Genomic DNA, 24055 nt, shown 5'->3' with positions numbered 1-24055 from the left:
GAGAGATATCGGAAAGAATTTTCTGGTAATGCAAACGAACCTCTGATAATCAGGTCTCCCTTGGTGGCTAGCAAGGGTCTCAGGTGGATGGTGCCAGGGAAGGAAGAAGCCCCGGGGTGAAGCCCGGAGGTGCAGGTCAATGACAGGCTGCTAGAGCCACGTGGGCAGAAAAACGGGTGTGACCCAAAGGGGGTGTGGCATGTAAGACTGGGGAAAGGATGCTCTCGGGAAATGCGAAGGCTCTCGGACAGGAATCAGCTGAACTAAGTCGAGAAACAGCGAAGGGGCTGACAGCACAGGAGCGGGGTGGACGAGGGACAGTGGTTGAAGGGAGTTCAGAAAACCAGGCAGAGGCCAAACCGGGGAGGGCCTCGAAGGCCGTGAGAAGCAGTTTGGATTCTTCCCTGAGCTTGATGAAAGGACCCCGAGGAACTGAGGCAGAGGTGTGTGATGGCGTCTGATTCATTGCTTCTGGCATCTCCCTTGTGTTAGAACACGTGGCCTGGAAAGCAGCGAGAACAGAAAGAGACCCACCAAGGAGGGGGCTGCTGCAGACCCCAGGCCCCAAGTGGCCGGGCTTGGAGGCAGAGGAGGGAGAGGAAGTCAGATTCCAAATCGGAAGAGCATCGTAGAATTGGCTGAGGGACTGAGGCGGTGCCGAAGTGTCTGGTGTGAGCAGCTGGGAGACTGGAGGAGGAGCACATCTAGGTGGGGAGATGAGGAGGTCAGCACTGAATGGGGTCGGCAGGTAGGAGACTGGAGAGGGCTGTGAAGCCCAGGAGAAAGAGTGGAGCTGGGTGTATCCATGTAGGATCCTCAGCACAGAGATGCCACAAGGGCTGTCTATCTATCTCCGCCTGGTGACAGTGGGACTTCACTGAAGATCAAGGCTGACTGGACAACAGGAACGTCCAGAGATAGAGCCCGTGCGTTTGCTAACGGCTCTGCACCCACCTGGCAGTGATTCCGGTACAAATACCTGCGCACTGTCCTGTGCCCACACAGAGATGCGCAACACCCCGCACCGGGTCTCATGCTCGTCTGCTACCCCAAAATACTCAACTGCAGATTTCTTATGCTTGCGTGTTTCAAGTCAATAAGCTTTGACAATAAATACTAGCATATTAAAAGGGACTTAAATGCCCCCAATTATTTTCCACTCCAACACAGTCATTCTTCTCCAGCTCTCTCATAAACCAACGGCACCGACCAAACGTGATTAAGCACCATCGAGAGAATTTCTCAGCATGCACTCATTCCTGCGCTGACTGGGAGGCGGGGCGTGACCCCTCCGTCTGTCTGGCAGGACTGTGTTTGCAAAACCAGACTGCTAGTGAAAACAAGCAGAGCGGATTCCGCAGCCAGGCACTGGCCTACCACCCCAGGTTCAGCACAGGGAGACCGATGTCACAGGCTGGGAGGAGTCACAGCAATTGCACACACCACCTGAGGACAGTGTGATCTCCAAATGAAATCAGTGGCTGTGGTCTGCTGGGGTTCTGCGCTAGTCAGCACAGGGTGGGGTCGACTGGCGGAGTCCGGCCCAGCTTGGCAGGCAGGGGTGTGGGGTGCCATGGGACACAGCATGTGTCCATACACTCACCTAGGGACTTGCATGCTGGCGCTTGCCCTGATGGTCGAGAGCCGGCAATACAGAGCAGAGTCGTTTATGGGGAAAGGGGGCTAATGAGTCACGGAGACTTGCCTCCTCCTCCAGGGCTGGTCTCAGAGTGAGCTGTGGAGTGAGTGAGGAGTCCCTGAAGGTGACTGATTCTGTTACGTATTGTGAAACACAGTTGACAGCACCTGTGCCCTGTCCCCCTGTCCCCCTGCCCTCTCCCCACCCTGGGCCCAAGGAGACTCTCAATCAGGAAAGGAGATAAAGGTTAGGGAACACTGTCCCCGGTGAGACAGAGAGCCATTATCCACCCAGGGCAAAGAGCATGCAGGGCACAGGTTGAACTCTACAGTACTCTGAACAGAGTTAAAAACACTTTGAAAAGCTGTAATTCTGGATCAAAGGTAGGATCCACCACAAGACGGTCCCTTCTGTGAGAGGAACCAGCAGCGGTAAGAAGGCGGAGGCCTTCCTTGCAGGCGATGTCTGAGCTCACGGCTGCTTCTCTCCAGGGGCAGGCGGATCGTGGATGTGGTCGCCACCTTCCGCAAACCGCTCCTGGGTTGCAGGAGTCCCTTAGTGTCTCGGGAACAGGACTTGCATGCAGCCTCTATTTTTATCCCAGGGTCTCTCCTCTTCACAGTCACATAATCAGATGACACAGACACTCGTAAAACCTCTCATTTTTTTTCAGAATGAAGTGTCCCATTTCTTTGACCATGCTTACAAAATAATTCTCTTAACTCATCAATTATTTTCATTTTCACTTACAGGATCCTTTCATATGTTTCCTTGCCATTGATGGAGAAGTTTTAATGAGTAAAGCTGTGTGAGTAACGTTCTCGGTGATAAAACATCATCGTTTTGTGTAGAAGGAAGACGGTTCCTCCACGGTGTCTGCCTGAGCACACTGACCCCCTGCAGAGACCCCTGGGTCCTTTTCACGCGCTGCGTAACCAGACCGTGAGACTCTCAGAGTTCGGATCGCTTTCCTCTGAAGACACGACGCCTCGTGTTTTCCCACAGCGCAATTAGTCAGCCATTTCCTGCTCGCTGCGAAAGCCCTGAGAAATCGTCCAAGGATTGGGAAACCTTCTGGAGATCTTCTGTGGACCGCCCAGGGGAGACTGGTCTGCGAGGGCTAGGTCTTTGCAGTGCACCCCTGATCATTTATCCAGATGTCACGACTGGTTTACACAGCGGGAATCTAGGAAATTAGGATCCAGGAACTCCCATTTATTATCCTGGCCACCGACAGAAGTGGCCGTCTCTTCCCTGTCTACTCCGAGAGTCACAGGTACAGAGAACAAAGACCATGTTTGTTTCTGCTAGCCTCTACCAGACAGCCTTGCACCTATAGGTGCTCAAAGAAGCCCTTACAAGTTACATTACTCCTACTCTCTGCTCACTTCCTCAAGGAGTTGCCCAGCCACCTTTAAAAAAAAAAAAACTCTCAGTTCCACAATGATTCAGATTTGCTAATAATCCTTACAGTAAAACTTTGCCAACGGCTATTTGAAAACTTAAATATGTGGTTATTCCTTTTTGCATACGTATTTAACCACCCAGAGAGCTCAGGGAATGTTGAGGCATGCTTTCCTCTCAAAGAAATGACCTTGCCTTTTGTCTGGCTTTTAGTGCTCACACTCTTTATTATAATTCACATCATTTTACCTAATATGAAAGTGAGAACCCTCATTTCTGACTCTGGAAATACTCGGATTCTCCAATTTGTAAAAAGAATCCCAGAGGCACGTCGATGGTATCAAAAATAAACAGTGGCGTCACATTTGAGAGTGGAAAATTAACACGAACTTTCATTCATTAGGGACAGTTGAGAAATGGGCCGTTAAACTGAGTATTTTGGTTACATTGGAATATATAATGCATACTGTATGTGTAATTTCTGTATCACAAGGTTTGAAAGAATTATAATACAGTTTACATATAAACCTTGGGAAGCATAAACTCTAATGGTTCATAATACACTTCAGACTTCATCCAGTTTAGAGAATATTAGCAAAATAAGTATTCATTAAGAAACTGTAGAAAACAACTGTGCATAAAGCAGGTTTTCTGTAGTCAAGTTGGGAGGTACCACGGAGGCCACCTGAGCCCAAGTGCCTCACGAGGCAGGACTCTCCTCTACGACATCGTCACAGGCAGGACCGACCATCCCAGTTCATTGCCGGGCATTGTCCCTGCAGGGCTATGAATAGTGCCCCCTTTTTCAGTGACGGCGAATTACGGTCGCCCTGCGGCTGAGCAGCCAGCCACCCAGCTTCTGTTCAAAGTGCTTTGCTGCTGGGGGAGGCTCCCAAGTTATGACTGGATTATAAAGTGTAATAATGGAACATATAAACACGCTAAAGCCTCTTTCTGATGAGGAGCGGGTACATTTAGTCCTTAGACTCTGAAAAATGACCACAACCCATTTGGTCACATTTGTCTGGTGTCAATACCAAGGAACCCCCCAAAGCCTTAATTTATTTTTACAAATGCTGATCAACAAACACAAGTGTTCAGAATCATTGTTTCAAAAATCACACGGCTTTGCTTGCAACAAATGTGTCCACCTTTGCACTGGCGGTGAAAAGCCGGGGTGGGTGCCTTTGCACCAGGCAGGACACTGTCCTGAATCTGAGCCGACAGCCGATGTTTCCTTCAGCGACACCAACCCACTAGTTCAAAAGGAAAGCTGGTTTCACCAAGGGCATCCGAGGAAGCAGTGAAACACTAATTTTATGAAATCTAGACCCTGAGCACACACCTTTCTAACATTCCAGGTCACAGAGGGGGAGCAGGCGGGGGGCACCCCGAGGGCGGTTTCCCGAGCTGGGGCGCTGGTTCGACGGAACCGGAACCTGCCGCCAGCGCACCGGCTTCATGCACAGAACGCCATTCGTCCTGGGAAGTCGGACCGACACTCCACCTGTATTACGAACACCTGAATTTTGGGCAGGGCGTTCTCAAAAATGAGCAGTGAGCCTGTCACCTAGAAAAAGCCCACTGACGGACGGTATTTTGTGACCGATGATAAAATTCAACCTTACTCTTTGGGAAGCCTTGAGCCTCCCACCTTGGGCTTGACAGCTTCCCCCTTTCTGAGGAGGCTGGTGGTGGCACTCATGTGATTTTTAAACACTGCGTGATGAAACATGTAAATATGGAGAAGATCTGTATAAACCAGGGAACCAATCTGTTCCAAATGACAAAAGTAGGATGTTACAAAATCACATGTAAGTAGGAGACCCACTCAGAGAACATGCCAGGCCAGGGGATTGATGGAGACAGCTACAAAAGCTCGCTGGTAGGATTTCAGCTTCCACACCGCAACCAACGTTTTGGAAGCCATCTCTTGTTGAGTTTTGGTAAGGTATCAAAGAAGAAAATCCTCAATTATCCAAAAGAAAGCCATTAAAATACTCTTCCCTTCCTAACTACATATCTTAGTGAGGCCAGATTTTTTTTTCATTCACTTCAACCAAACAACATATTGCAACAGATTGAATGCAGAAGCAGATAATGAGAAACCAGCTGGCTTCCATTAAGCCACACATTAAAGAGATTTGCTAAATTGTAAAAAAAAAATAATAATGCCACTCTTCTCTCTGATATTTTTCCATAAAAACATACTATTTATGTGAACATAAAAATGGATTTATTACTACCCTTTTAAAATGATTTGATAAATAAATATTTTAAAATTCCTTGTTTTTAATTTCCAACAACGGCTACAATTGGTGGTACGCTACCAAATGTTTAATGACTAGCTTTCCAGAAAAAAAAAAAAAGCTGTGGTTTGTAGCATTTGCCAATTTCCATGGTATAAATACCCTCACTATAGCCAACTTTAAGCAACAACACGAAGCCAACTGGCTCGCAGCATTCCTGATGTAATCCACACATTCCACACAAACAAAAGCTCTTTGAAGTCTTCGAGAAGTTTTAAGAGTGGAGAGGGGTCCTCGGACCAGAAGGTTTGACAGCCATTAGTACGGCTCTTCTGCGGCCCGTTTATTGTGACATTCGCAACGTGGCCATCAAGGCACAGAAACATGTTAACTACTTCAGTGCACTGGTAGGGGTAACCAAGACGCAAGCGTCGATCTGTTTCCTAAAGCAAAATCGTCCCAGAAAACAGGTTCGGGCTGAGATCTGGACATGCAACTCCCAGCACGCGCTCCGGCCTGGAAGGGACCCGCCGGCCCGCAGGGAGGTGAGAAGGTCACAGACGCGCTGCAGACGGTGTGGGGGTGGCCCCACCGGCCCCCTGCAACTGCATTTACTGAAACTGTGTCTTTGCGTGCACAGTGTTTTCCTCACAATCTAAGAAATAAACATAGGCAGTCTCAATGTTAGAGAGAGGAAACAAAAAAGGAAAAAAGGCTGGTTCCCGTCGGGTTCTGCAAATATTTTCTTTATGAAAGCACACATCTGCTCAGAGTTAGCTACAGGGTGACTAACATTTTCTACGAGGGCTGGTGCCACGTCCCTCCCTTCGCTAAGGCTCTGTGTTAATTAAAATTAATTACACCTGCCAGTAAGCAGCTTTACTTTTGGTTTCCCTCTGAATGTGGCAAACTGAAGCAGAATAAAATAATTTATATTCGAGGTATAGAATTAAATCCTCCACAACGTTTTCCTCTCAGCAGGTATAGTCACTAAGGACATTTTTTTAATGGGTAAGTTGGCTCTGCAGTATATCAACGGAGGAAAAATAAAAATACATTATACATGCAGTGTTAGGCCACAGAAGCATTTCTGATTTGCAAATTGATTGTGTAAAAAGCCAGGCTTAGAATTAATATTCTTCAGGGCACAATTTGAGGACAGCTTTAGTGTCCACGTGTGACTGTGATTCAAAGGGTCCTTTTTTTTTCTAACTCAAGAACTTCTAGGCAAGGTGTTTAATAAACCAGAATAGTACATAGTAACTCTGGTAACAAGGCCGGCTGCTGTGTCTGCCGACAGAGCCTGGGTGCCTTGCGCTCACACAGCAACGGATTTGAGTAATAACCCACTTTGGACTTTTTCTGTTTCTTTTCCTATTTGATATGAGTTTTTTTCCTTCCACTTGCAGATTACTTTACCATATTCTACAGGTCATTTCTACCAATCTGCTGATCCCAGTAGTCAGCAAACACATCCCCTTAGTTATCTTTATTTTTGTTCTCTGGGAGGCTTCTAGGGCTGTCAAAGAAATTTTAGGTGTTTGGAAATTTTCTTCAGGCTTGACCAGCTAGGGGAATGTTTACATCCCTGCTTGCTCATTTCATAAGAGCTCTCCCCACAGGTGTCTGGCTGACACACCTGGCCACCTCCCTGCTAGCCTTGGCTTGGCGGGGGGAGGCACAGTGTCCCCAAACATTCAGCCCGTTGTAGACACCTGGCGCACAGCTCACTGATTCCAACCTTACCATAAGTAACCAGAATGCCAACTCAGTCTTTAAAACAAAGGCCCAAAACAAGCCAGTTAATATCTTGAATCTTGTGTTAGAATGACTTGATTCATTTTCAAAAACAAAAGTTCAATTTCTAAACAAAAACTTGCTACCCAATCTTCTCGATAAACCACCGCATGCTGAAAGACGCCCAATCATTTGGCTCAGCCTCCCTCCGTGATCCGTCAGAACTTCTGAAAGGGAACTGTCACGCTATCTCATTTCATCTCAGAACTGAGCATCTATTTTTCTGGAGCACATCTGCAGGCTCCCCATGCGTCGATGAACACTACTGGGGTCACTCCGTGGTCCCCAAACAGAGGCACACTTCTGCCCCAAGCCACAGTACTCGTCTGAAGGGGGCCTGCAGGAGGGGGGAGGGGAGTGCCCATTGGCGAACAGTTGCTCTAGGAAGTTGGGGGGGGGGGAGGGCGGTGGGCAAGGCATCTGTCCTGAAATTCTAGAAGAAAAGTAAACTTGCCGTGAAGGACCTGATTTTGTTTTGTTCCTGAACTTCATGCAATTCGGGCTCATTCATCAACACAGCCCTTGGACGGAAAAGTCCTGAACACAAGTGCCCCAAACGCTGACCAAAATCCCTGCTGGCGTTACCTTTGGCTTGAGATCCACGTCCAGTTCAAATCCCTGGGAGAGAGGAAGGGCTCTCAGTTGCTGAGTCCTTTCTACCCCATCCCTTTGAAATGCACCAAGGCTCCCAGAAAGCACAGAGCCTAATTCCCCCCGAAAAACGGATACGGGCGCTACACAGGTGTTTGAAGCATGAAGAATTTCTCCAAAGCCCCTTAATGACATTTGAAAAAGCTGAAAAGCACCAACTTGCTATTTTTTTTCTCCCTCAGAAAAGGCAGAAACAGTCATCCAAGTAGGGCACCGTACTCTTGTTTCATTTCAGAGTTTAATTTGAAAACCAATAAGAGGAGAATTTAAATTGATTGCTTCAAGCCACGGACATTTCATACCCAAGCAATTATGTTGGCTTTCATGAGAATTTATCTTAGCTGTGAAATCGAATGTCACAGACTGAGTTCATAAAAATATTACCAAACCGTATTTGATTCCCGTCTTGGTGAGGTTGGTGAGTCAAGAAGAAAAAAACCAAAGGGGCAGATGATACTGGCTCTCCATGCCGTGTCTCTCCAGCCCCTCCTCTCTGGTGTAGCTGGGATTTCTTAGCGCTGCTAATTCACAGCCACAGACACACTCAGAGAAAAGGCGTGGTGGCAAGAACTGGGAAATTATTGTAATACACAGTGAGACAGAACAAAGGAAGAGAGTGGACGCAAAAAAAAGAGAGAGAGAGAGAGTTCTTGGATTCAAAGTTTCGCCTTTAACAGCCTTCGAAATATAAGGTGTCCTTTTATTGACTCGCTAAGCATGGATTCCAATCCAAAGGCCTGCACAGGAAAAAGCACAGGGCACGTCCCCTCGGACCCACAGAGGGAAATTAATGTCACCGTCACTCTGGGAGATCAGCACCAGCGCCTTTGCACCCGTTCTCAAACCCCCATCTGACCAGGTGGACTTCGCGGTGCCAGCGGAGGAAGACAAGGAGGGCCGAAACCCCTACCCACAGAAAACTGGACAGCCTGGCTCTCCACCTCCCTCGCTTTCAGAATTTCTGTATTTCACAGCAAACCTGGAGTTTGTTAATACTTTGGTAGAGCTCAAGGGGTAAAGATTTGGAACGCTGAGTATGGCTATGCAAAATACGCCTGAATAACAGAAAGAAGATTAGGAGAACCGGGCTGAGACAATTCACCAGGAAACATCTGCTCTATTTTTCTTTCTTAAAGGACAATGTCATGGAATTCTGCTAAATTCATTTACAGAGTTTGTATGTAACTGAAAATTCTCAGTTTCTTACTTTTTAAGTGAAAGATTTCTTTTTGTGCTAAAATTATTTCCGCTATGTTTCCGACAAGTATTTCTGTTTTCTGCCCACTGGCATCTGAGGCTCGGCGGTTGTAGAGCTCACGTACAAAATGCTTTTCACTGGCATTGATGTCATTTATCTCTGCACCACGTAAGGGAGGGTAAACATTTCATATCTATTTGTTCATTCAGTCTTTCTTGTCATCGAGCTCCGGCCCCGGCCCCGCCCACAGCCACTCCCCCACCCCCCCGCCCCGCCCTGTCACCAGGCACTGTGTTAGGCCTTGGGGAGGGGGAGTAATCAAAGACAGACATGGCCTCTTCCTCGTGGAAAGTCATCTAGCAGTGGAGACAACTATTGATGACATGATCACACTTATAGTAATTAATTTATGTATCACTGTGTTGAAACTAGAAAGAGGTACGAGTGTTACAACGTTGACCGGACACATTCTGTTACTGAGATGCCTGGTATAAGTGTTTCTCAGAGCAAATCCCAGACACCTGACTAATCCGAGTTGATTTATGAGCTCTTAGGGACAATGTATCAGACCTGAGTTGGTCTCCTAGCCAGCAGAATTTTTTTTTTTACACACTGAGAATAAAGAATGGGGAAAAACCAAACCCTTGTATCATCCCCAAAGTTACAGAAAGTGCACCCGGGGAGTCCATTGAGGGTGCTAGAGTTTGCACCCTCAAATGGCCTCGTTCCCTCCACCGGTCCTTGGAGTTTACAGACTCCTGCTGCGTGGAAAGAGGGCCCATGCGCACTCCAGGGGAAAGTAGGAGCACCCACAGGTCATTACTCGGCTTGGACTGGAAGGCTGGTTACTGACTCACTCTCTCTCTCTGACAAAGAGAAACCTTACTGAGTCAGAGTACCCTAAACATGAACAATTCTCAGTCTTCTGCAAGGCAAAAAGAAATGTCTTAAACATTCTTTTGACAACAGTGGGTAAAATGAAGTAAAATAACTGTTCCAGGCGTCTCGTTTCTGTTCCAAAACCAAGACTGATTGCATTGTACCCCTTACAGAAAATTTCATTTCCTAGTACAAAATGCTGCATGTTTTTACCCTACTGAATTTCCAATAAACGTGAGCCTCTGCCGTCGCTATTCATGGAAGAGTAATTGCTTCCCCTTTAATAGCGATGTGACACCCCACCACATAGAGTGAGAGATGACCTTTCAGACAAGTCTCCGCAGAGCACCTTTTCCCCGGCATATTTGTTTAATTAAGCACTTTTCCAAACAACTTACACTCCAACCACATCTTAATATAGAAACGCAGCCGTAAAGGTATATAAATGGAAAACCTGACTCCAATTCCTTCCCAGAGAATGAGTGGAAAAATAGACCACTCAACAATGAGCATAAAGGGCTGTTCTTTCCAGGATATCTGCGAGTGCACGCTAGCTGCAGTGTGGCATTATTTGACATTTATGGAGTGTCGGCAATGTGCTGGGGTCCAAGGGGAGTAGCGAGACATCCTAAAACCCCTTTCTGTAAAGAAGGGGGGGAGGTGGATTGGAACACTTGATCACGTCGATAAGCCATCTCCTAAATTGAAGCTCTAAGCAGCATCAAAGAAAGAATGCCTTCTTTTAAAAGGAAACAGAGCCAGACAAACCAAAGGGGTGCTCGGAAAATACCACGTGGCAGCCCCACAACCCCCCTGGACGGGCCCGGATCTCCGCTGGCTACCAGAGCTGACATACCTCGGACCAAATGGGCCTTAGCGTGACCTTGAAAGTGAAGGCCTGCCCGGGGAGAGCAAAGACCGGCACAGTGGGGCCATTATGCAGGCACGCTTCTACCAGAGAAAGCGCGGCATTTTGAACCAAACCGAATGGAACAAAAACGGGGTGGTGGTGGGGGGGCGTTTCAGTCTGCAGCTTAGACCCTGCCACAGGGGAGTTCAGGAAGGTTCAGCTTCGATTTTCAAAATGATTTGGTGATGCATCGGATGTGGGAATCAGGTAGTAAGTGTCACTCTCCGCCTCCCCAGGTGACTAGGATGTCGCCCTCTTTGAAAGGACGCATCCTCTCCCCTGGGGGGGGTCGGGGGTGGGGTGGGAAATGCATTCTCCTCAAGCCCTGGAGTCGTGGCAACTAAGAACAATTCCTTTCATTTAGAAAAATCTTAGCTCTCACACAGTGTTTAGAATGGCTCAGAAACCTGGTCACCAGACTCATAAAGATCATATTAATTCACCAGGACACTGAAGGCTTTTTAAAGAAGGATGTTAAATGTATCAATTCCCACACACCCGATGACTGGGGACCACAGAGCAACTGTTTAAAAACTTTACAGTGGAAAGTTGAAATGGCAACCGAAGGAGCCCCTGGGAATAACGCTGGGGCCCAGTAGCAACAGCCACATAGGTTTTCAGGAGCCGCGGCAGGGTTACTGGTTCGTCTCACGTTGGGCTTTGCGAAGGGGACTAAAAGCCTTCCAAGGAAAATTGTACGACCAACAGCAAACTGGAATACTACATAAGAAGTGAAAAATCTCTCCATTGCTGCTCTTTTAGGAATGGTTCCAAGTGAAACATTAGGTGGAATTCCTGTTCCCTAGTTAATCGCAAAACTGTGGTATCAGAAAGAACCCCGCGTCGGGACACAGTAGAACCGGGTTCGGGGAAGGCGTTTAACTGCTATAGTGCGTCAACTCCTTCACCTGTGAGGTGAGCCAGACAGATGAGACAGCCCCTAAGGTCCAAGAGAACCCTTAAAAAGCCTCGATACTTCACGGTCACATTGGTGCCAACCCCGAGGTTCCACGGGGAACCCTAAGCCCCGAGCCAGGCACCTCAGGTGGGTCTGCTCTGCTAAATAGCTGAATATATTGATCTAAAACTCTGCAATGGAAAACAGGGAACAAGAACACAAAGTAACAGAAACATTTACAAAAACTCTTCTAAGTTACCCAAGGATAAATTCATCTCAAGGCAAGGGAAGGGAACGTCTTTTCTTATAAGATCTTGTCTCGGAAGAAAGAAAACAAAGAACCAATGTAAATGGTGAAAAGAATATTGTTAAGCAGAATTGATAGAATTACGCTAACTATCTGGGCCTTTGATAGATGCATGGTTTGCCTCTGACACAGAATATTATAATACATCCACTTACATGGGTAAATCCAGTTCATACCCTCTGGGAAACAAGGAATGGCCACCTTGCTTTTAAAATTAGCTTCTCCTCATCCAAAATTAGATTCAACAGATTTAGCAACACTTTGTGACACTTCCCTCCTCTTTGCCCTGACTAATACTATTTCTTCTTTGGGGGGTGGGGGGGCATTTCTTTCCATTTCCTGTCCACGAATGCATGTCAAGGCCCAAGGAAGGGCACCTCCTACAACACAGCACAGCTGACCCTGTGCTCTCTGCAACTGCAGCGCGTAAGTGCCGGCGTGGAGCACACTGCCGTGTAATCTGGTTAACCGTTACCTTGTATACTAGGACCTATGTGCCTCTCAACTAGAGAGGACCTTTTCCACAGTCCTTCCCTCTTCACTGATTTCTCAAATATTCCATCTTAAGACCAGTGAAAAATGAATGAGCGAGACTCGCTGGTGATTATACATGTCACGCACAGCAGGGTCCCGTGTTGTACTTCATCTCTAGCATGACCGCGGGCTGCCGTGCAGGCAGACGAAGCAGACGTATTGATGAGCCCAGAATAAAACGTTGTTAACCGAGGGGATAATGAGAGAACAGGGGGAGGACAGCTGTTTTTCACCAACTGGTTCACGTGACGTTTGTGTTTGTAACCACAGAGAAACCCCAGGCTGACGTTGAGGTCCACTCTTGTCACAGTCCCCACTTCCAGGGGGAGGTGGGAACACTGTCTTGTTCTTTAACAGCCTAATTATAATGAACAACTGTTTCATTTTGACCAAAATGGCAGAGTGGAACATTTGAAATCTCTTTCCTACAAGACATCTACAATTGCTGGAAAACCTTATTTAAGATGCCTAGGCTCGCTCTAAAATGAGTAGAGGGAAGGAGGGAGAGAGGGAGGGAGAGAGGAAGAAACTCATTGTCACTTTGACACTGGATGGTGTCAGTTTTATTAACCAAAAGGCTTAGTGGCTACAAAAAAAAAAAGTAGAAAACAAGACCTTGGGATTTATGTGAGAGTAAGGACTTTCCAAAGGCCACATCATCAGGAACAAAAAGAAGGATTAAAAGAAAAAAAACCTGTCCACTGGCAAAGAAAGATGGCTAAGCAAGTCTGTTCTGGCCCAGTCATAGGTGAAGAGAGATTGGCAAACTGGGGGGCTGAGCTACAAAAGGGACCCGAAACGAGGCACCAGGTGACATGTTTGAAATAAAGAGGTGAACAGGTGAAGAACAGGACAAAAAGGACTAACACGTGTCCAATAGGAACTGTGGAGGAGGAAGAAGAAAGAGGTAAAAGTCAAAAAGATAGGGCAGGGTCTTTCTCAGACCCTATGAAAACCGCGAGTCCTCGGGTTTAGGAAACATTGAATCCCAAGCAGGAAACGTAAAGCAAAACGCACACTGTATTGAAACGTCAGTGTACCCAAGACAGAAAAGCTCTTACACTCAACCTCTGAGAGCACACAGATGACCTATTTAAAGAATCAATAATGAAAATGTCAGCCAACTTCTCGAAAGCAGAGCACTTGCCAGAATGCAATGGAATTATGACTTCAAAGTATTCAATAATAAAAAAAAACCCCGTCGGCCCATCATTTAATATCCCACTGAAGTCTTATTCAAAAATGAGGACAACGCAAAACACTTTCAGGAAAACAAACACCAAACGAAGTGACAACCGAACAGTACCCACTGCAGGGGCTTCTTGGGAGTGTACTTTAATGTGAAGGGGAAGGAACCAGAATTAGACCCTGGGACGCAAAGAGAAAAGTGAACAAAGAATTCGACAAACGTACCACTAAATCTAAGCAAGCACTGTGTAAACCTGAATAGTGTTGCGCAAGAGGAAGTGCTTGGAACTCAAACACGAGGTAACAATAATAAGGATTGATTAGCAGAGAGATTAGCAGAGTCCAGGTGATTTACAGTCATTTTGGGAAGAGTGTTGAATGACTAAGTTCAAACTTCAAGTGAAAAAAAAATATTAAAAGAATGTCTGAAAGATTAAAAATAAATAATTCCCAAGCCAACAGAAAAAGTAATTAATTAACCTAAGTAAAAGACAAAGAAGGCAGGAAAGATGGGGGGAGGGCAAATATAGGAATGGCAGAGTAATAAGAAAGACTAAAATAAGACGTCCAAATTAGTTAAAAACCAGTAATGATAGCGTTACATATAAATGGGTCAAAATACGGGATACAAGAGAAAGATCTCATTTTAGAATAAAGGAAACAAATCTAGCTACGTGCTGTAGGAAAGCAATACAAACACAAAGGACTGGCGGCTGGAGAAGGTGGAAATGATGAACCAAGCAAATATTAACCCCCCAAAAGAGAGTGTCAATATATTACGGTCAGACAAAATTAATTTTAAGGTAAAGATCATTGTTAGACATAAAGGTGGTTGCCACGATATTATTAAAAGAGAACATCACCAGGGAGACACAACAAGTCTACACTTGTAAGAATCTAATAACACAGACTGACCTCAAAATACATACATGGAAAATGGACAGACTTACTAGAATCATCCAGTTCACATTCGTGGAGTGAGATTTTTCATTCCCCTCTTATAAAGTGAGATTCTTTATGGCTTTTATGTGTCTCCCTGCCAGCATCCCTGTCTAGAATGTAATCTAAAAAGCATCATCTTTTCCCCCCTGTGTTCTAGTCACAGATGTAGTTTCAAATCATAGAGCAAGGCCCAGCGATTTGCAGCTGCCTAATATATACTTGTGGAGTGTTTGAATTAACCAACATTAAAAAGCTCATAACCATAGAGACTGAATAGTACGGCTAACAAGCATAATCTAACGGACGCTTATGAAACCTTTCATTCCCAAATCAGTACATTCTTCTCAAGCGTATGTGGAATAGTTGTGAAGCGTCACCATTTGCTAGACTTTATTCTCTGACCACAATACAATTGAGTTGGAAATCAACAACGAAACAGTAAAATTCCATGCACCATACCACATAAACCACACTTCCAAACAGCTGAAAGAAGAAATCGTAACAAGTATTATGGTAACAGAGGGTGAGGGAGACAGAACTTAATAATAAAAACATTATATTTAAAAATTCACAGTGAGTAGCTAAAGATGACCTAGAGAGAATTCTGTAGATTTAATGCATGTGTAAGAAAAAGAAAGGATAAAAATCAATGAGCTACACAACCAAATTAACTTAGAAACAAAGACCTAGAAAGTAAACACAAAGAAAATACAAGAAAGAAAATAATAAAGATGAAAGGAGAAATTACTGAAGTGGGAAAAAAACACACACAATAGAGAATCGAAAAAATTAAAAGTGGGTTCTTTAAAAATAGATACAATTTCAGCAACGGTGATTGTGTCAAAGAAGATAAGGCTTACTATTTGAAATAAAAAAGGGCCCAGATTTCAGATAAGGCAGAAATGTGAAAATATAGAACATTAAGACACATTTGACACTAATACACATATTTAAAAATGAACAGAATAGACAATTTCCTAGAAGAAAATTCAATTTGCCCAAACTGACTCATAGAAAAAATAGAAAACCTGAACAAATCTATAATTATTAAATTCAGTGAATCACGAGTTAAAAATCTACTTCACCAAAACTGTTTCCCAGGGCCTGATGAGTTCTACCAAGCCACGGCTAATAGTGAATCTTTATTGTATTTCAAAAGCTTCCAAAGAACGACGGCCCTCATCCTCGCCTCTGTAATGAAGCTAACAGAATCTCCCTGTGAAAACCAGGAAGAGAAAGCGCGAAAAAGGACATTGATGGGCCTCTCTCATTTACGAACATAGATGCAAAAATCTAAATAAAATGCCAGCCAACTTAAGCCAGGCATGTATGATACATAATAGCACATCGCGCTTTAACTAGGTTCCATCCCAGGAGAGCAAGGATGGTTTAACATGAGAAGTCTATTGATACCGTTCACCACTTGAGCAGATTAAAGAAGACGATCTTCTCTGTAGAGGCAGAAGAAGCACTTGGTCCCTGTATCACCCACCCATGATTCAAATAGGAAGAATTTAGCGACTAGAAACACAAGGGACCTTCTTTACCCCGTATCGGGTACCTATCAACGGTGATGAACGATGAAATAAATACTCCTTAAAATAAAAACAAGACAAGGGTGCCCATGGGGCATCCTAGCCAGTACAGAAATAATTGAAAGTAATCAGGATTTCCGAGGAAAAGACAATGGCGCGCCTGCAGACGGGACATCCTTGAACTCCCCGGGGTCTCTGAGAAGTAGTTATGGAGTTCAATACCTGATGAGAACTAGTATTCCAGACGCCCAGGTTTTTAGAAGTGCATAGAGTTTTCTTATATTGGTGACTCTTGTTCTCTTTAAAACCCACAGTTGTGCTTCTTCTAAAAAAGAGCTCTACCATTGCCTGATTTCTTTTTACTTTGTACCAAGCCCTTTTGGAACCAGAACTTTCCGGGTTGACTAAGGACACAAATTTAGTTTGACCTCCTGTGTGGTAGTCACACTTCCCATCCTGCGTCCGGGAAAGGAGGCCGAGTGCCCCTCAGCTGCCTCTGGGAGGGCTCCCCCGGGCCCCCTGCCATGGCACCGAGGAGGGTGTTCAAGCACCCAGCTGAGACCCAGGACCTGGACGTGCGGCCAGTCTCTCCAGGAGTCCTTCTTCCTCTTTTTCATTACAAATGTCTTTCTTCCCCTGAAATCACATGAAATCTTTACAGAACATCCCATCTCAGCATTTGATAGGGGAGCCGTATTTACTCTGCCGGCCCCTTGGTTCTTCCCACCGCTTGTCCTTGTGGTTTTCCCGAGTGTTTTTGTAAAATGAGTCACGCTGAGCCACTGACTGAGAATGTAGGAAGGAGTCTTCTTCTGCTATTTCCAGTCACCGTGTGACTGGCCCTGGGCCAGTCCCTGCACCTAACCAAGGAACTTTGTTCACTGCTAAATAAAGATAAAAGGCCTGGAAAGATGGGTTAAAATTGGACCCCTCCGCCGAGTCACTCTGTCTCTTCATGACTGACTCACAGAAGTGAGCGAGCTGTTTCCCACAACATGTCCATTTGGAAAAGAGCTATATCATCCTTGTCTAGTTATAATGGCCCTTTTACAGCTCTCTGTCCTTGACCTCTGTGACCTCTCCATTTGCTTAACTTGACCTCTGGTTTCAGTCACCAACCATGGCACTCCGAGACACAACCAGTCCAAAAGGAACTCTAGCTATTGTAGGTGAGTGGCAGTTGAAAGAAAAGAAAGGAAGGAAGGAAAGAAAGAAAAGAAAGAAAGGGAAGGAAGGAAGGAAGGAAGGAAGGAAGAAAGAAAGGGGCCCTTAGACAAGGAAATTCTGATTGAGGGGTCAGCTCTCCCAGATACTTCAGTTTTGAGGCCTTAAGAAAATCTGTTAACCTCTCTGAGCTACATTTTCTAATTTATAAAATGGTAACCACACTGCTACTCTATCTTTTAACCTCACAAACAAGTGTTACAAAAAAACCAGATGGGAACATAGATGGTGTTTTGAAAAACTGTGAAGTGCTATGTGTTTGTATTCACATTAACTGGGTAATTCTATCCACCGGTGTGAGAATTCCGTCATAATATACAATATACGAGGGGGTCTATATCCACTCGTGCCAGACAGGTATCATTAAAATCAGAGCTGAGTAATTTGTAAGCAGGTAAACGATAAGTTCAGGGCAAGGGAGACGTCAAAGTAATACAAGGTGGTTGAAGGACAGAAGCAGTGTGATGTGGGCGCCTGCAGGGGGTAAACTCATTAGCACTTGAAGATCCTTCTTCTTTTAACTTTGACTCCTTTGAATCCACAACCTATAGTGGAAGCTAAAAACACAAAATAAATGAAGGGGAAGCTGATGAGTCAGCAACTGTCAAGGTGGGGCCAAAGGAACGATGGTGAACAGGGTCTCTAGACCGAGCACACAGGGACTCCGGGCCGCACTCTGAACGAAGGCTTTGCGTGCTTACCTCTGCTCTGTGTTAAAGAGCGCGAAGATGTGCTTGCTAGACATAAAGGTCTTCTCCACGTCCCGAACTTTCAGGTTGTCCAAGGGGAGCATGTACTTCTTCTCTTTTTCCTGGAGAGAGAGCGGGAGGAGGCGGAGCTTTAATCAAAGAGCCTGAAGCAGGTCAAGGGCGACATTCCCCCTGAGCTGGCCAACATTTGGTCACAACCCTCTGATGCCATCACACTCTGTTGATAGCAGATACGGGAGAACGGGGGTGACGCGAGATGGGAGTCGCCGCCAATTCTCCACACGTGGCCGGAGGGACGAGGGGAGGAGAGCAGAGGCAGGAAGGGCCCGGCGATGGAGAAAACACACGGGTCTCTCCCCTTTCTTCCTCATGTGGGTCCCCTTAGATGTTTTCAAATGTTAGTTTGATATTAGGAATTTAGCCATCTGTTAATATTTAACAAAAATGTTCTGGTCCTAATTCAATGAGAAGTGCCAGATGGATTTCATTTCATATTTTATTTGCAGCCTAAGCAGTTTTGATAGCCAGTCCTGGCAGGGGCCTGTGAGCACGGGACCCCAGCATGAAGTGCCCCCCCCCCATAAATGATGCTAAAGCCCAGCAACACTCCCTTCATTTCGGCCTCGGACAAATGTGGGGCCAGAAAAAAACACGATGGCCTTTGACTGTTGAGAGAAAAAGGACTGATACTAACGAGAACAAATTCTTTTTCAAAATGAACAATTCTTTAGGAAAAAATGGACATGGGAGAGGAGAGGTCTGCAAATGAGGCCAAACTGGTCTTTGTGAAAACACACTGGGTACCAAAGAATTACTAGAAATGCTGATTTTTACAGACTGGCCCCGGGGGGATGTTATCCTGTGAGCTAAAGCTTAACAGCCGGGGTATTAGGACGGCCAGACACGCAGGGTAATAATGGAGGCAAGATGGAGTACCGGGGCCCTGGAGCCCTATCCTTTCTAAACAGTAGTCCCCGGTACGGTCCCAGCCTCCATCGCCAGAGCTGGTCCTAAGAAAAAGCAGGCCCCGCCTCTGGAGGAGGCGAGCACGTAGCCTCAGCCTTGACTTTGACTTTTTACAAGCAGCTATCAGTGTTCTTCCTGTAGGGAAGACGTGCTCTGTACAGGCACGTCTGACACAGCCTGCTACTCCTCCGGCCCCTGCAGCACGTGCTTGCGGATGTGCGGCTGGGCCTGAGGGTGGGAGCTCACAGGCCAGCGCAGGGGAACCACATGGCCTGTGCCCCCAGAGGGCCACTGGGAGCATCACTGTCTCGGCCACTTCTTCCTCCTCAACTGACCAGAAAACAGCTGGGCACAGCACATTGAAACAGTGAGGCAGAGAGACAGATGACTAAAGAGGCAGGAGGAAGCTGGTGGGAGACCAAAACGGCTGTCCTGGCAGCGAGTGTCTTCAAAGAAGATTAAAAAATAATAATAATGAATAAAAGAAACTAAATGAGAGTGAAGGAAGTATAAGACTACATGTGAAGAAGCCAACCACTGTAAGAAGGTTCCAGTATTTCTTGTGCAAAAATTAATGACATATAAGCAAATGCAACAACATTCGAAAGAGCAAAACACACAACTAAGTAAATGGAGCACCACGGCAGGGTCTGACTTGTTTGAAACGCACACAAGGGTGAGGCAAGACCATAGACCAAATGAAAAAAACTAGTCAGTGCATAATTAGATGAAAATGCTTGAGACCCAGGGAAATGTTTTTAGACGCTTTTCAATGCCCTAAGTTTAAGCAGCTGGAGCCTTTTAATGCACCGTCCTAGTTAACGTTTTGAAATGATGGATTTGCCTTTTAATGGAAATCTGCATTTCATTGTTGGAGATGGAACACAATGTCCTTGGCATGTTTTCTATAGAAGAAGGCTCCCTTTGAACTGCGTGCCGTAGCATATAGTGAAGACCGAAACGCCGGCAAGTGGGTGTCAGATATTCAACCCCGGAGACATCTGCACACGGCGGGCAGGGAAACGGGGGGAATGTAGCTTCAGGTCCAAAGTATGAAATGTCATTTGTCCGAGGGTTTTGAAGACACAGTGCTAAATTATTTCATAATCAAGAGTTTGAAGACTGACAAAAGAAGAAAAAAAAGAGACTCAGACCGACTTGTTTAATTAAAGTTGTTAGTCCAACGGAGAACTGAATGAGAGCAATGGAACACTATGTTGTGAATATTTCTAAAAATTCTTGGTGCTTTTGGGGAAGGACGATGTCTCGCTAAGAGAACATTCTGAATATGAAAAGGCTGAAATAAACAAAAGGAACAGAAGTGATAAAGGATAAACAGAATGATCATTTCCAAGTGAGTCTCAGCACCAGCTTAATGGAGTCACTTGCCACGTAAATTTGTGAGTTCTATGAAGCTAACATGCCCTATTCAGTGTAGCCACCGGCCACAGCCGACTACCGAGCACCTGAAATGTGGCTGAACTGGGGGTGTGTGCTGAGTGTTCAGTTCACACTTAGTGTGAGACTCAGTACGAGAACACAATGTAAACGATCTTATTAATACTTGTCTATTGACCATATGTTGAAATGGCATTTTTAAGATATCAGGGTAAATAAAGTATGGCTGAGTGTGACTAACTCATCTGCTCGTGGTCACGGTCCTGCACGTGGCTGCTGCACACCGGTGTGGCTCACATCCACTTTCTATCCATAGCGCCGAGCCCATGTGTGCACCAAGCCTTCCTTCCTCTCCTCTGTCCAGAGGGCTTTTCTCCTCGGACCTCAGAGGTAGTATCCATTGCCCCGGGCGTATCGGGCAATGAAACCTCATGCCTGAAACCTCATGACCCCTCCTGACGTATCGCCCTCCTTCGCCCGCTGTATTGCATCAGGACTACGGCTCCGTGTCTGCAGCCCCTTCGCAGCCCCTGCGTCTGGCTTTCCCGCTGCATGAGCCTCATCCCAGCATCGCAGACACGCATGCTCGTGCGTGGTCTACTTGCCTTCCATTTCCTCTCACGTCACCGGGGAGGGCAATTTCTACAACTACTCTATCACATGCATTAGAGTCCTCCAAAGCGTTCATAACTCGCCATTACTTATGGGAGAAAGTCCACAAAAGTCCTTAATGTGACATTGGAAAACACCTGTAAGTTAATCTGATCCTGATTTGTCAATATTTCCTCTACTCTCCTGCAAGAAGTCTCCATTTCAACCAAATTCACCTTTGCCGACGATCTGTTCCCAACCTGAAACACGCCTTTAACTTCTAGCACATCTGTCTGTTATTTAGCATCTACTTCAGGTGCTGCCTCCTGGGCAAGAAGTTTTCCCACATCCATAACTGCCCGTCTCCCTCTCGGACCCTCCGCCACCCCTCACCTCTCAATTTCTACAAAAGGCATTGTTCAGTCTATTCGTTCTGAATTATGCGTGACACCGTCACCTCCTAAATGCACCACATTAAACCTTTGTGAAAAGGGGGTTCAGTCAGAGCTTGGAATGTCCGGTCAAGTCTGTTGTCCGAGCAGACGCATTAGCAAAGAAGATGTAAAAAAAAAAAAATACATAGAGACGTTTCTGCGGTATTTGTGAATAAATATAAAATAAAATTTGATACTTTAAAACTTTTCATCTTGAAAAGACATTTTGGAAGAAGCACTTCTAAAACTCTAGAGAAAGACGTTTCAAAATTATTTTTCCAGTTGCACTGAGACGATGTCACTGAAATCATCAACATTCATCACTGCACACGTGTAGGGCGTGTGGCACTATGATCTGATGTGCATGTGTTGTGACCTGGTTCCCACAAGAGGCTCAGCTAATGTCCATCTTCTCAGATACAGTGCATACGATGAAAAGAAAAGGCAGACGAATAAAGGGAAGCATCTGCTCCTCGTGATGAGCACTGGTAGGATTCACTCTCCTAACCTCTCTCCTGTCGGTCTCGCAGCAGTGTTCGCCTGAGTTATCACGCCGTCTGTCGCATCCCCGGGACTTACTCATCTCACGACAGGAGGTGGGTGCGTTTTGCCCAGCTTCCCCCAAGTCCCCCTTCCCCCACCCGCCGCCTCTGGCAACCACAGGTCAGATCTCTTTCTCTCTACAGGTTTGTTTTAAGATTCCACATATACGTGAGATCATACAGTATTTGTCTTTCTGTATGTGACTTAGTTTTCACTTGGCATAATCCCTCCAAGGTCCATCCACGTTATTGCAAATGGTTTTTATGGCTGAATAAGACTCCACTGTGTGAATGTGTGTGTGTGCCTGTGTGTATCTCAGACCTTCTTCACATCAGTGGACACTCTGGCTGCTTCCATATGTTGGCTATTTGTAAATGACGCTGCTGCCCACATGGCGAGGTAGGTGTCTTTCCGGGGCAGTGTTTTCATCACCTTTGAAGATAGAATAGCTCCCCATTTAGTTCACATCTGCTGGTGTGAGACCCCCAGCAGATGCCTGAAACCATGGATGACACCAAACCCTATAAATACTATGTTTTTTCTATATCACACTTAGGATAAAGTTTCATTTATAAATTGGGTACAGTTAACAGATTAATGACTAACAATAAAATAGAACAATTCTAACAATACACTGTAGCAAAAGTTCGGGGAATGTGGTTTTGCTAGTTCTCAAAATACCGTATGATGCTGTATTCATCCTTCTTACAATGGCAGGGCAGGACAAAAGGCCTGCAGCTCGGCTCGGGCCTGTGACACAGCGCCAGGCACTGTTGGGGCGACTTGAACACAAGCACAGAGATAACCGCGACAGTCGATCTGATCACCAAGACAGCTGCTACCCGGTGACCAACAGGTGGGGAGCACACGGCGTGGAGACGCTGGCCAAGGGGTGAATGACAGGCAGGAGGCATGGAGGGAGGCGGCATGCGGTTTCAGCACACTGCCCCGAGCGGCACGCAGTTGGAAACCAGTGAGCTGGTTATTTCTGAAATGTCCTATTTAATATTTTTGGACGACAGATGACCTCAAGTAACTGAAACTGCAGAGAGTAAAGCCACAGGTAAAGGGGGACATGCCCGCCCTGCCTGCCTGATGGAGCATTCGGATGGGTCCTCCAAACACGCGCCCCAGAATGCAGTGCTGTAGAGCCGTCCAAAGCCCCTGCTGCATCCAGTCCCCGCTCAGGCCTCCGCTACCATCCCTACAATCCTTGTCACTCCAGGCCAATCGGGACAGCACTGCGCACTTGGTTTGTCACTTTGAACTTTCAGTTCCTAAGTGTCCAAATGTTTCACCTGAGTGTGTAGAGAGCAAATCCTCGCTATCATTACCTTTACTGTTGCTGTTGCTCATCATTCTATGAATCTTGCTCCCCTGCTACTCTGTAACTGCGTCCTGACTCCCACCCAATCACCAGCTCTTGGAGGAAACCAACTGTTTCCTTTTTAGTTTCTGCAGCATCGTTGACATTCAACAAAGACATGTCGAATGAATATATGATTGAGTCCCCTCCTGGGCTGGTCTAGTGCTTTGCCTAGTTTAGGAACTCAAAGATGACTGACTTATAAAGAAATCAAAATATCAGAGTAAAAAGAGAGGCTATAAACACACTGAGAAGTCTAGAATACTAGAATCCATACGGCCGAACACCGAAATCTGGTGTTTATCACTATTAAGAAGTTACAGGTACAGAGATGTACAAGTATGAAATTCATTCTATAAACTACCCATCTGTTTATTTGGGCTCTGACCAGAACTACACTGTGAGTAGCAAACAACATCTGGGAGCCAGCAGACTGCCAGCAAGCAGACTTCTTCAGGTTTTTCTGTTGGGCACTCAAGGGAACCTTGGTGAGTTGTCCTGGCCGGCCCCAGGAGACGTCGTGGTCTGCACGTCATTGGCTTCGTGGCCGCCCTCAGCACTCACCGGATCCTTCAGTGGAGAACACTCTGCCTCGTCTCCACTGGGCCAGGGAAAGATAGTCTCGCCTGCCCACACCAATTCCAGACCCTGATCTTCTCCTGGCTCCTTCCCTCTCTTGCAAGTCCCATTCA

General features: G+C 46.0%; 1 protein-coding gene across 12 annotated transcripts in view; it reads right to left on the bottom strand.

Annotated features, from left to right (window-relative positions):
- DNM3 (dynamin 3) overlaps window positions 1–24055 on the bottom strand; it is a 383116-nt gene that overhangs the window by 97887 nt on the left and 261174 nt on the right. For all 12 annotated transcript variants that reach the window (XM_037035176.1, XM_037035187.1, XM_037035185.1 and 9 more), the window contains one exon: window positions 18057–18166. In XM_037035176.1, the coding sequence (XP_036891071.1) occupies window positions 18057–18166 (110 nt within the window). The remainder of the gene's footprint in view (window positions 1–18056; window positions 18167–24055) is intronic.

This window comes from Sturnira hondurensis, unplaced genomic scaffold (genome assembly GCF_014824575.4).
Source record: "Sturnira hondurensis isolate 20B ecotype Veracruz unplaced genomic scaffold, ASM1482457v3 Scaffold0022215, whole genome shotgun sequence".
Lineage (NCBI taxonomy): Eukaryota > Metazoa > Chordata > Mammalia > Chiroptera > Phyllostomidae > Sturnira > Sturnira hondurensis.
Note: the sequence above shows the minus strand (reverse complement) of the source record. Positions and strands in the feature narration are given on the sequence as shown.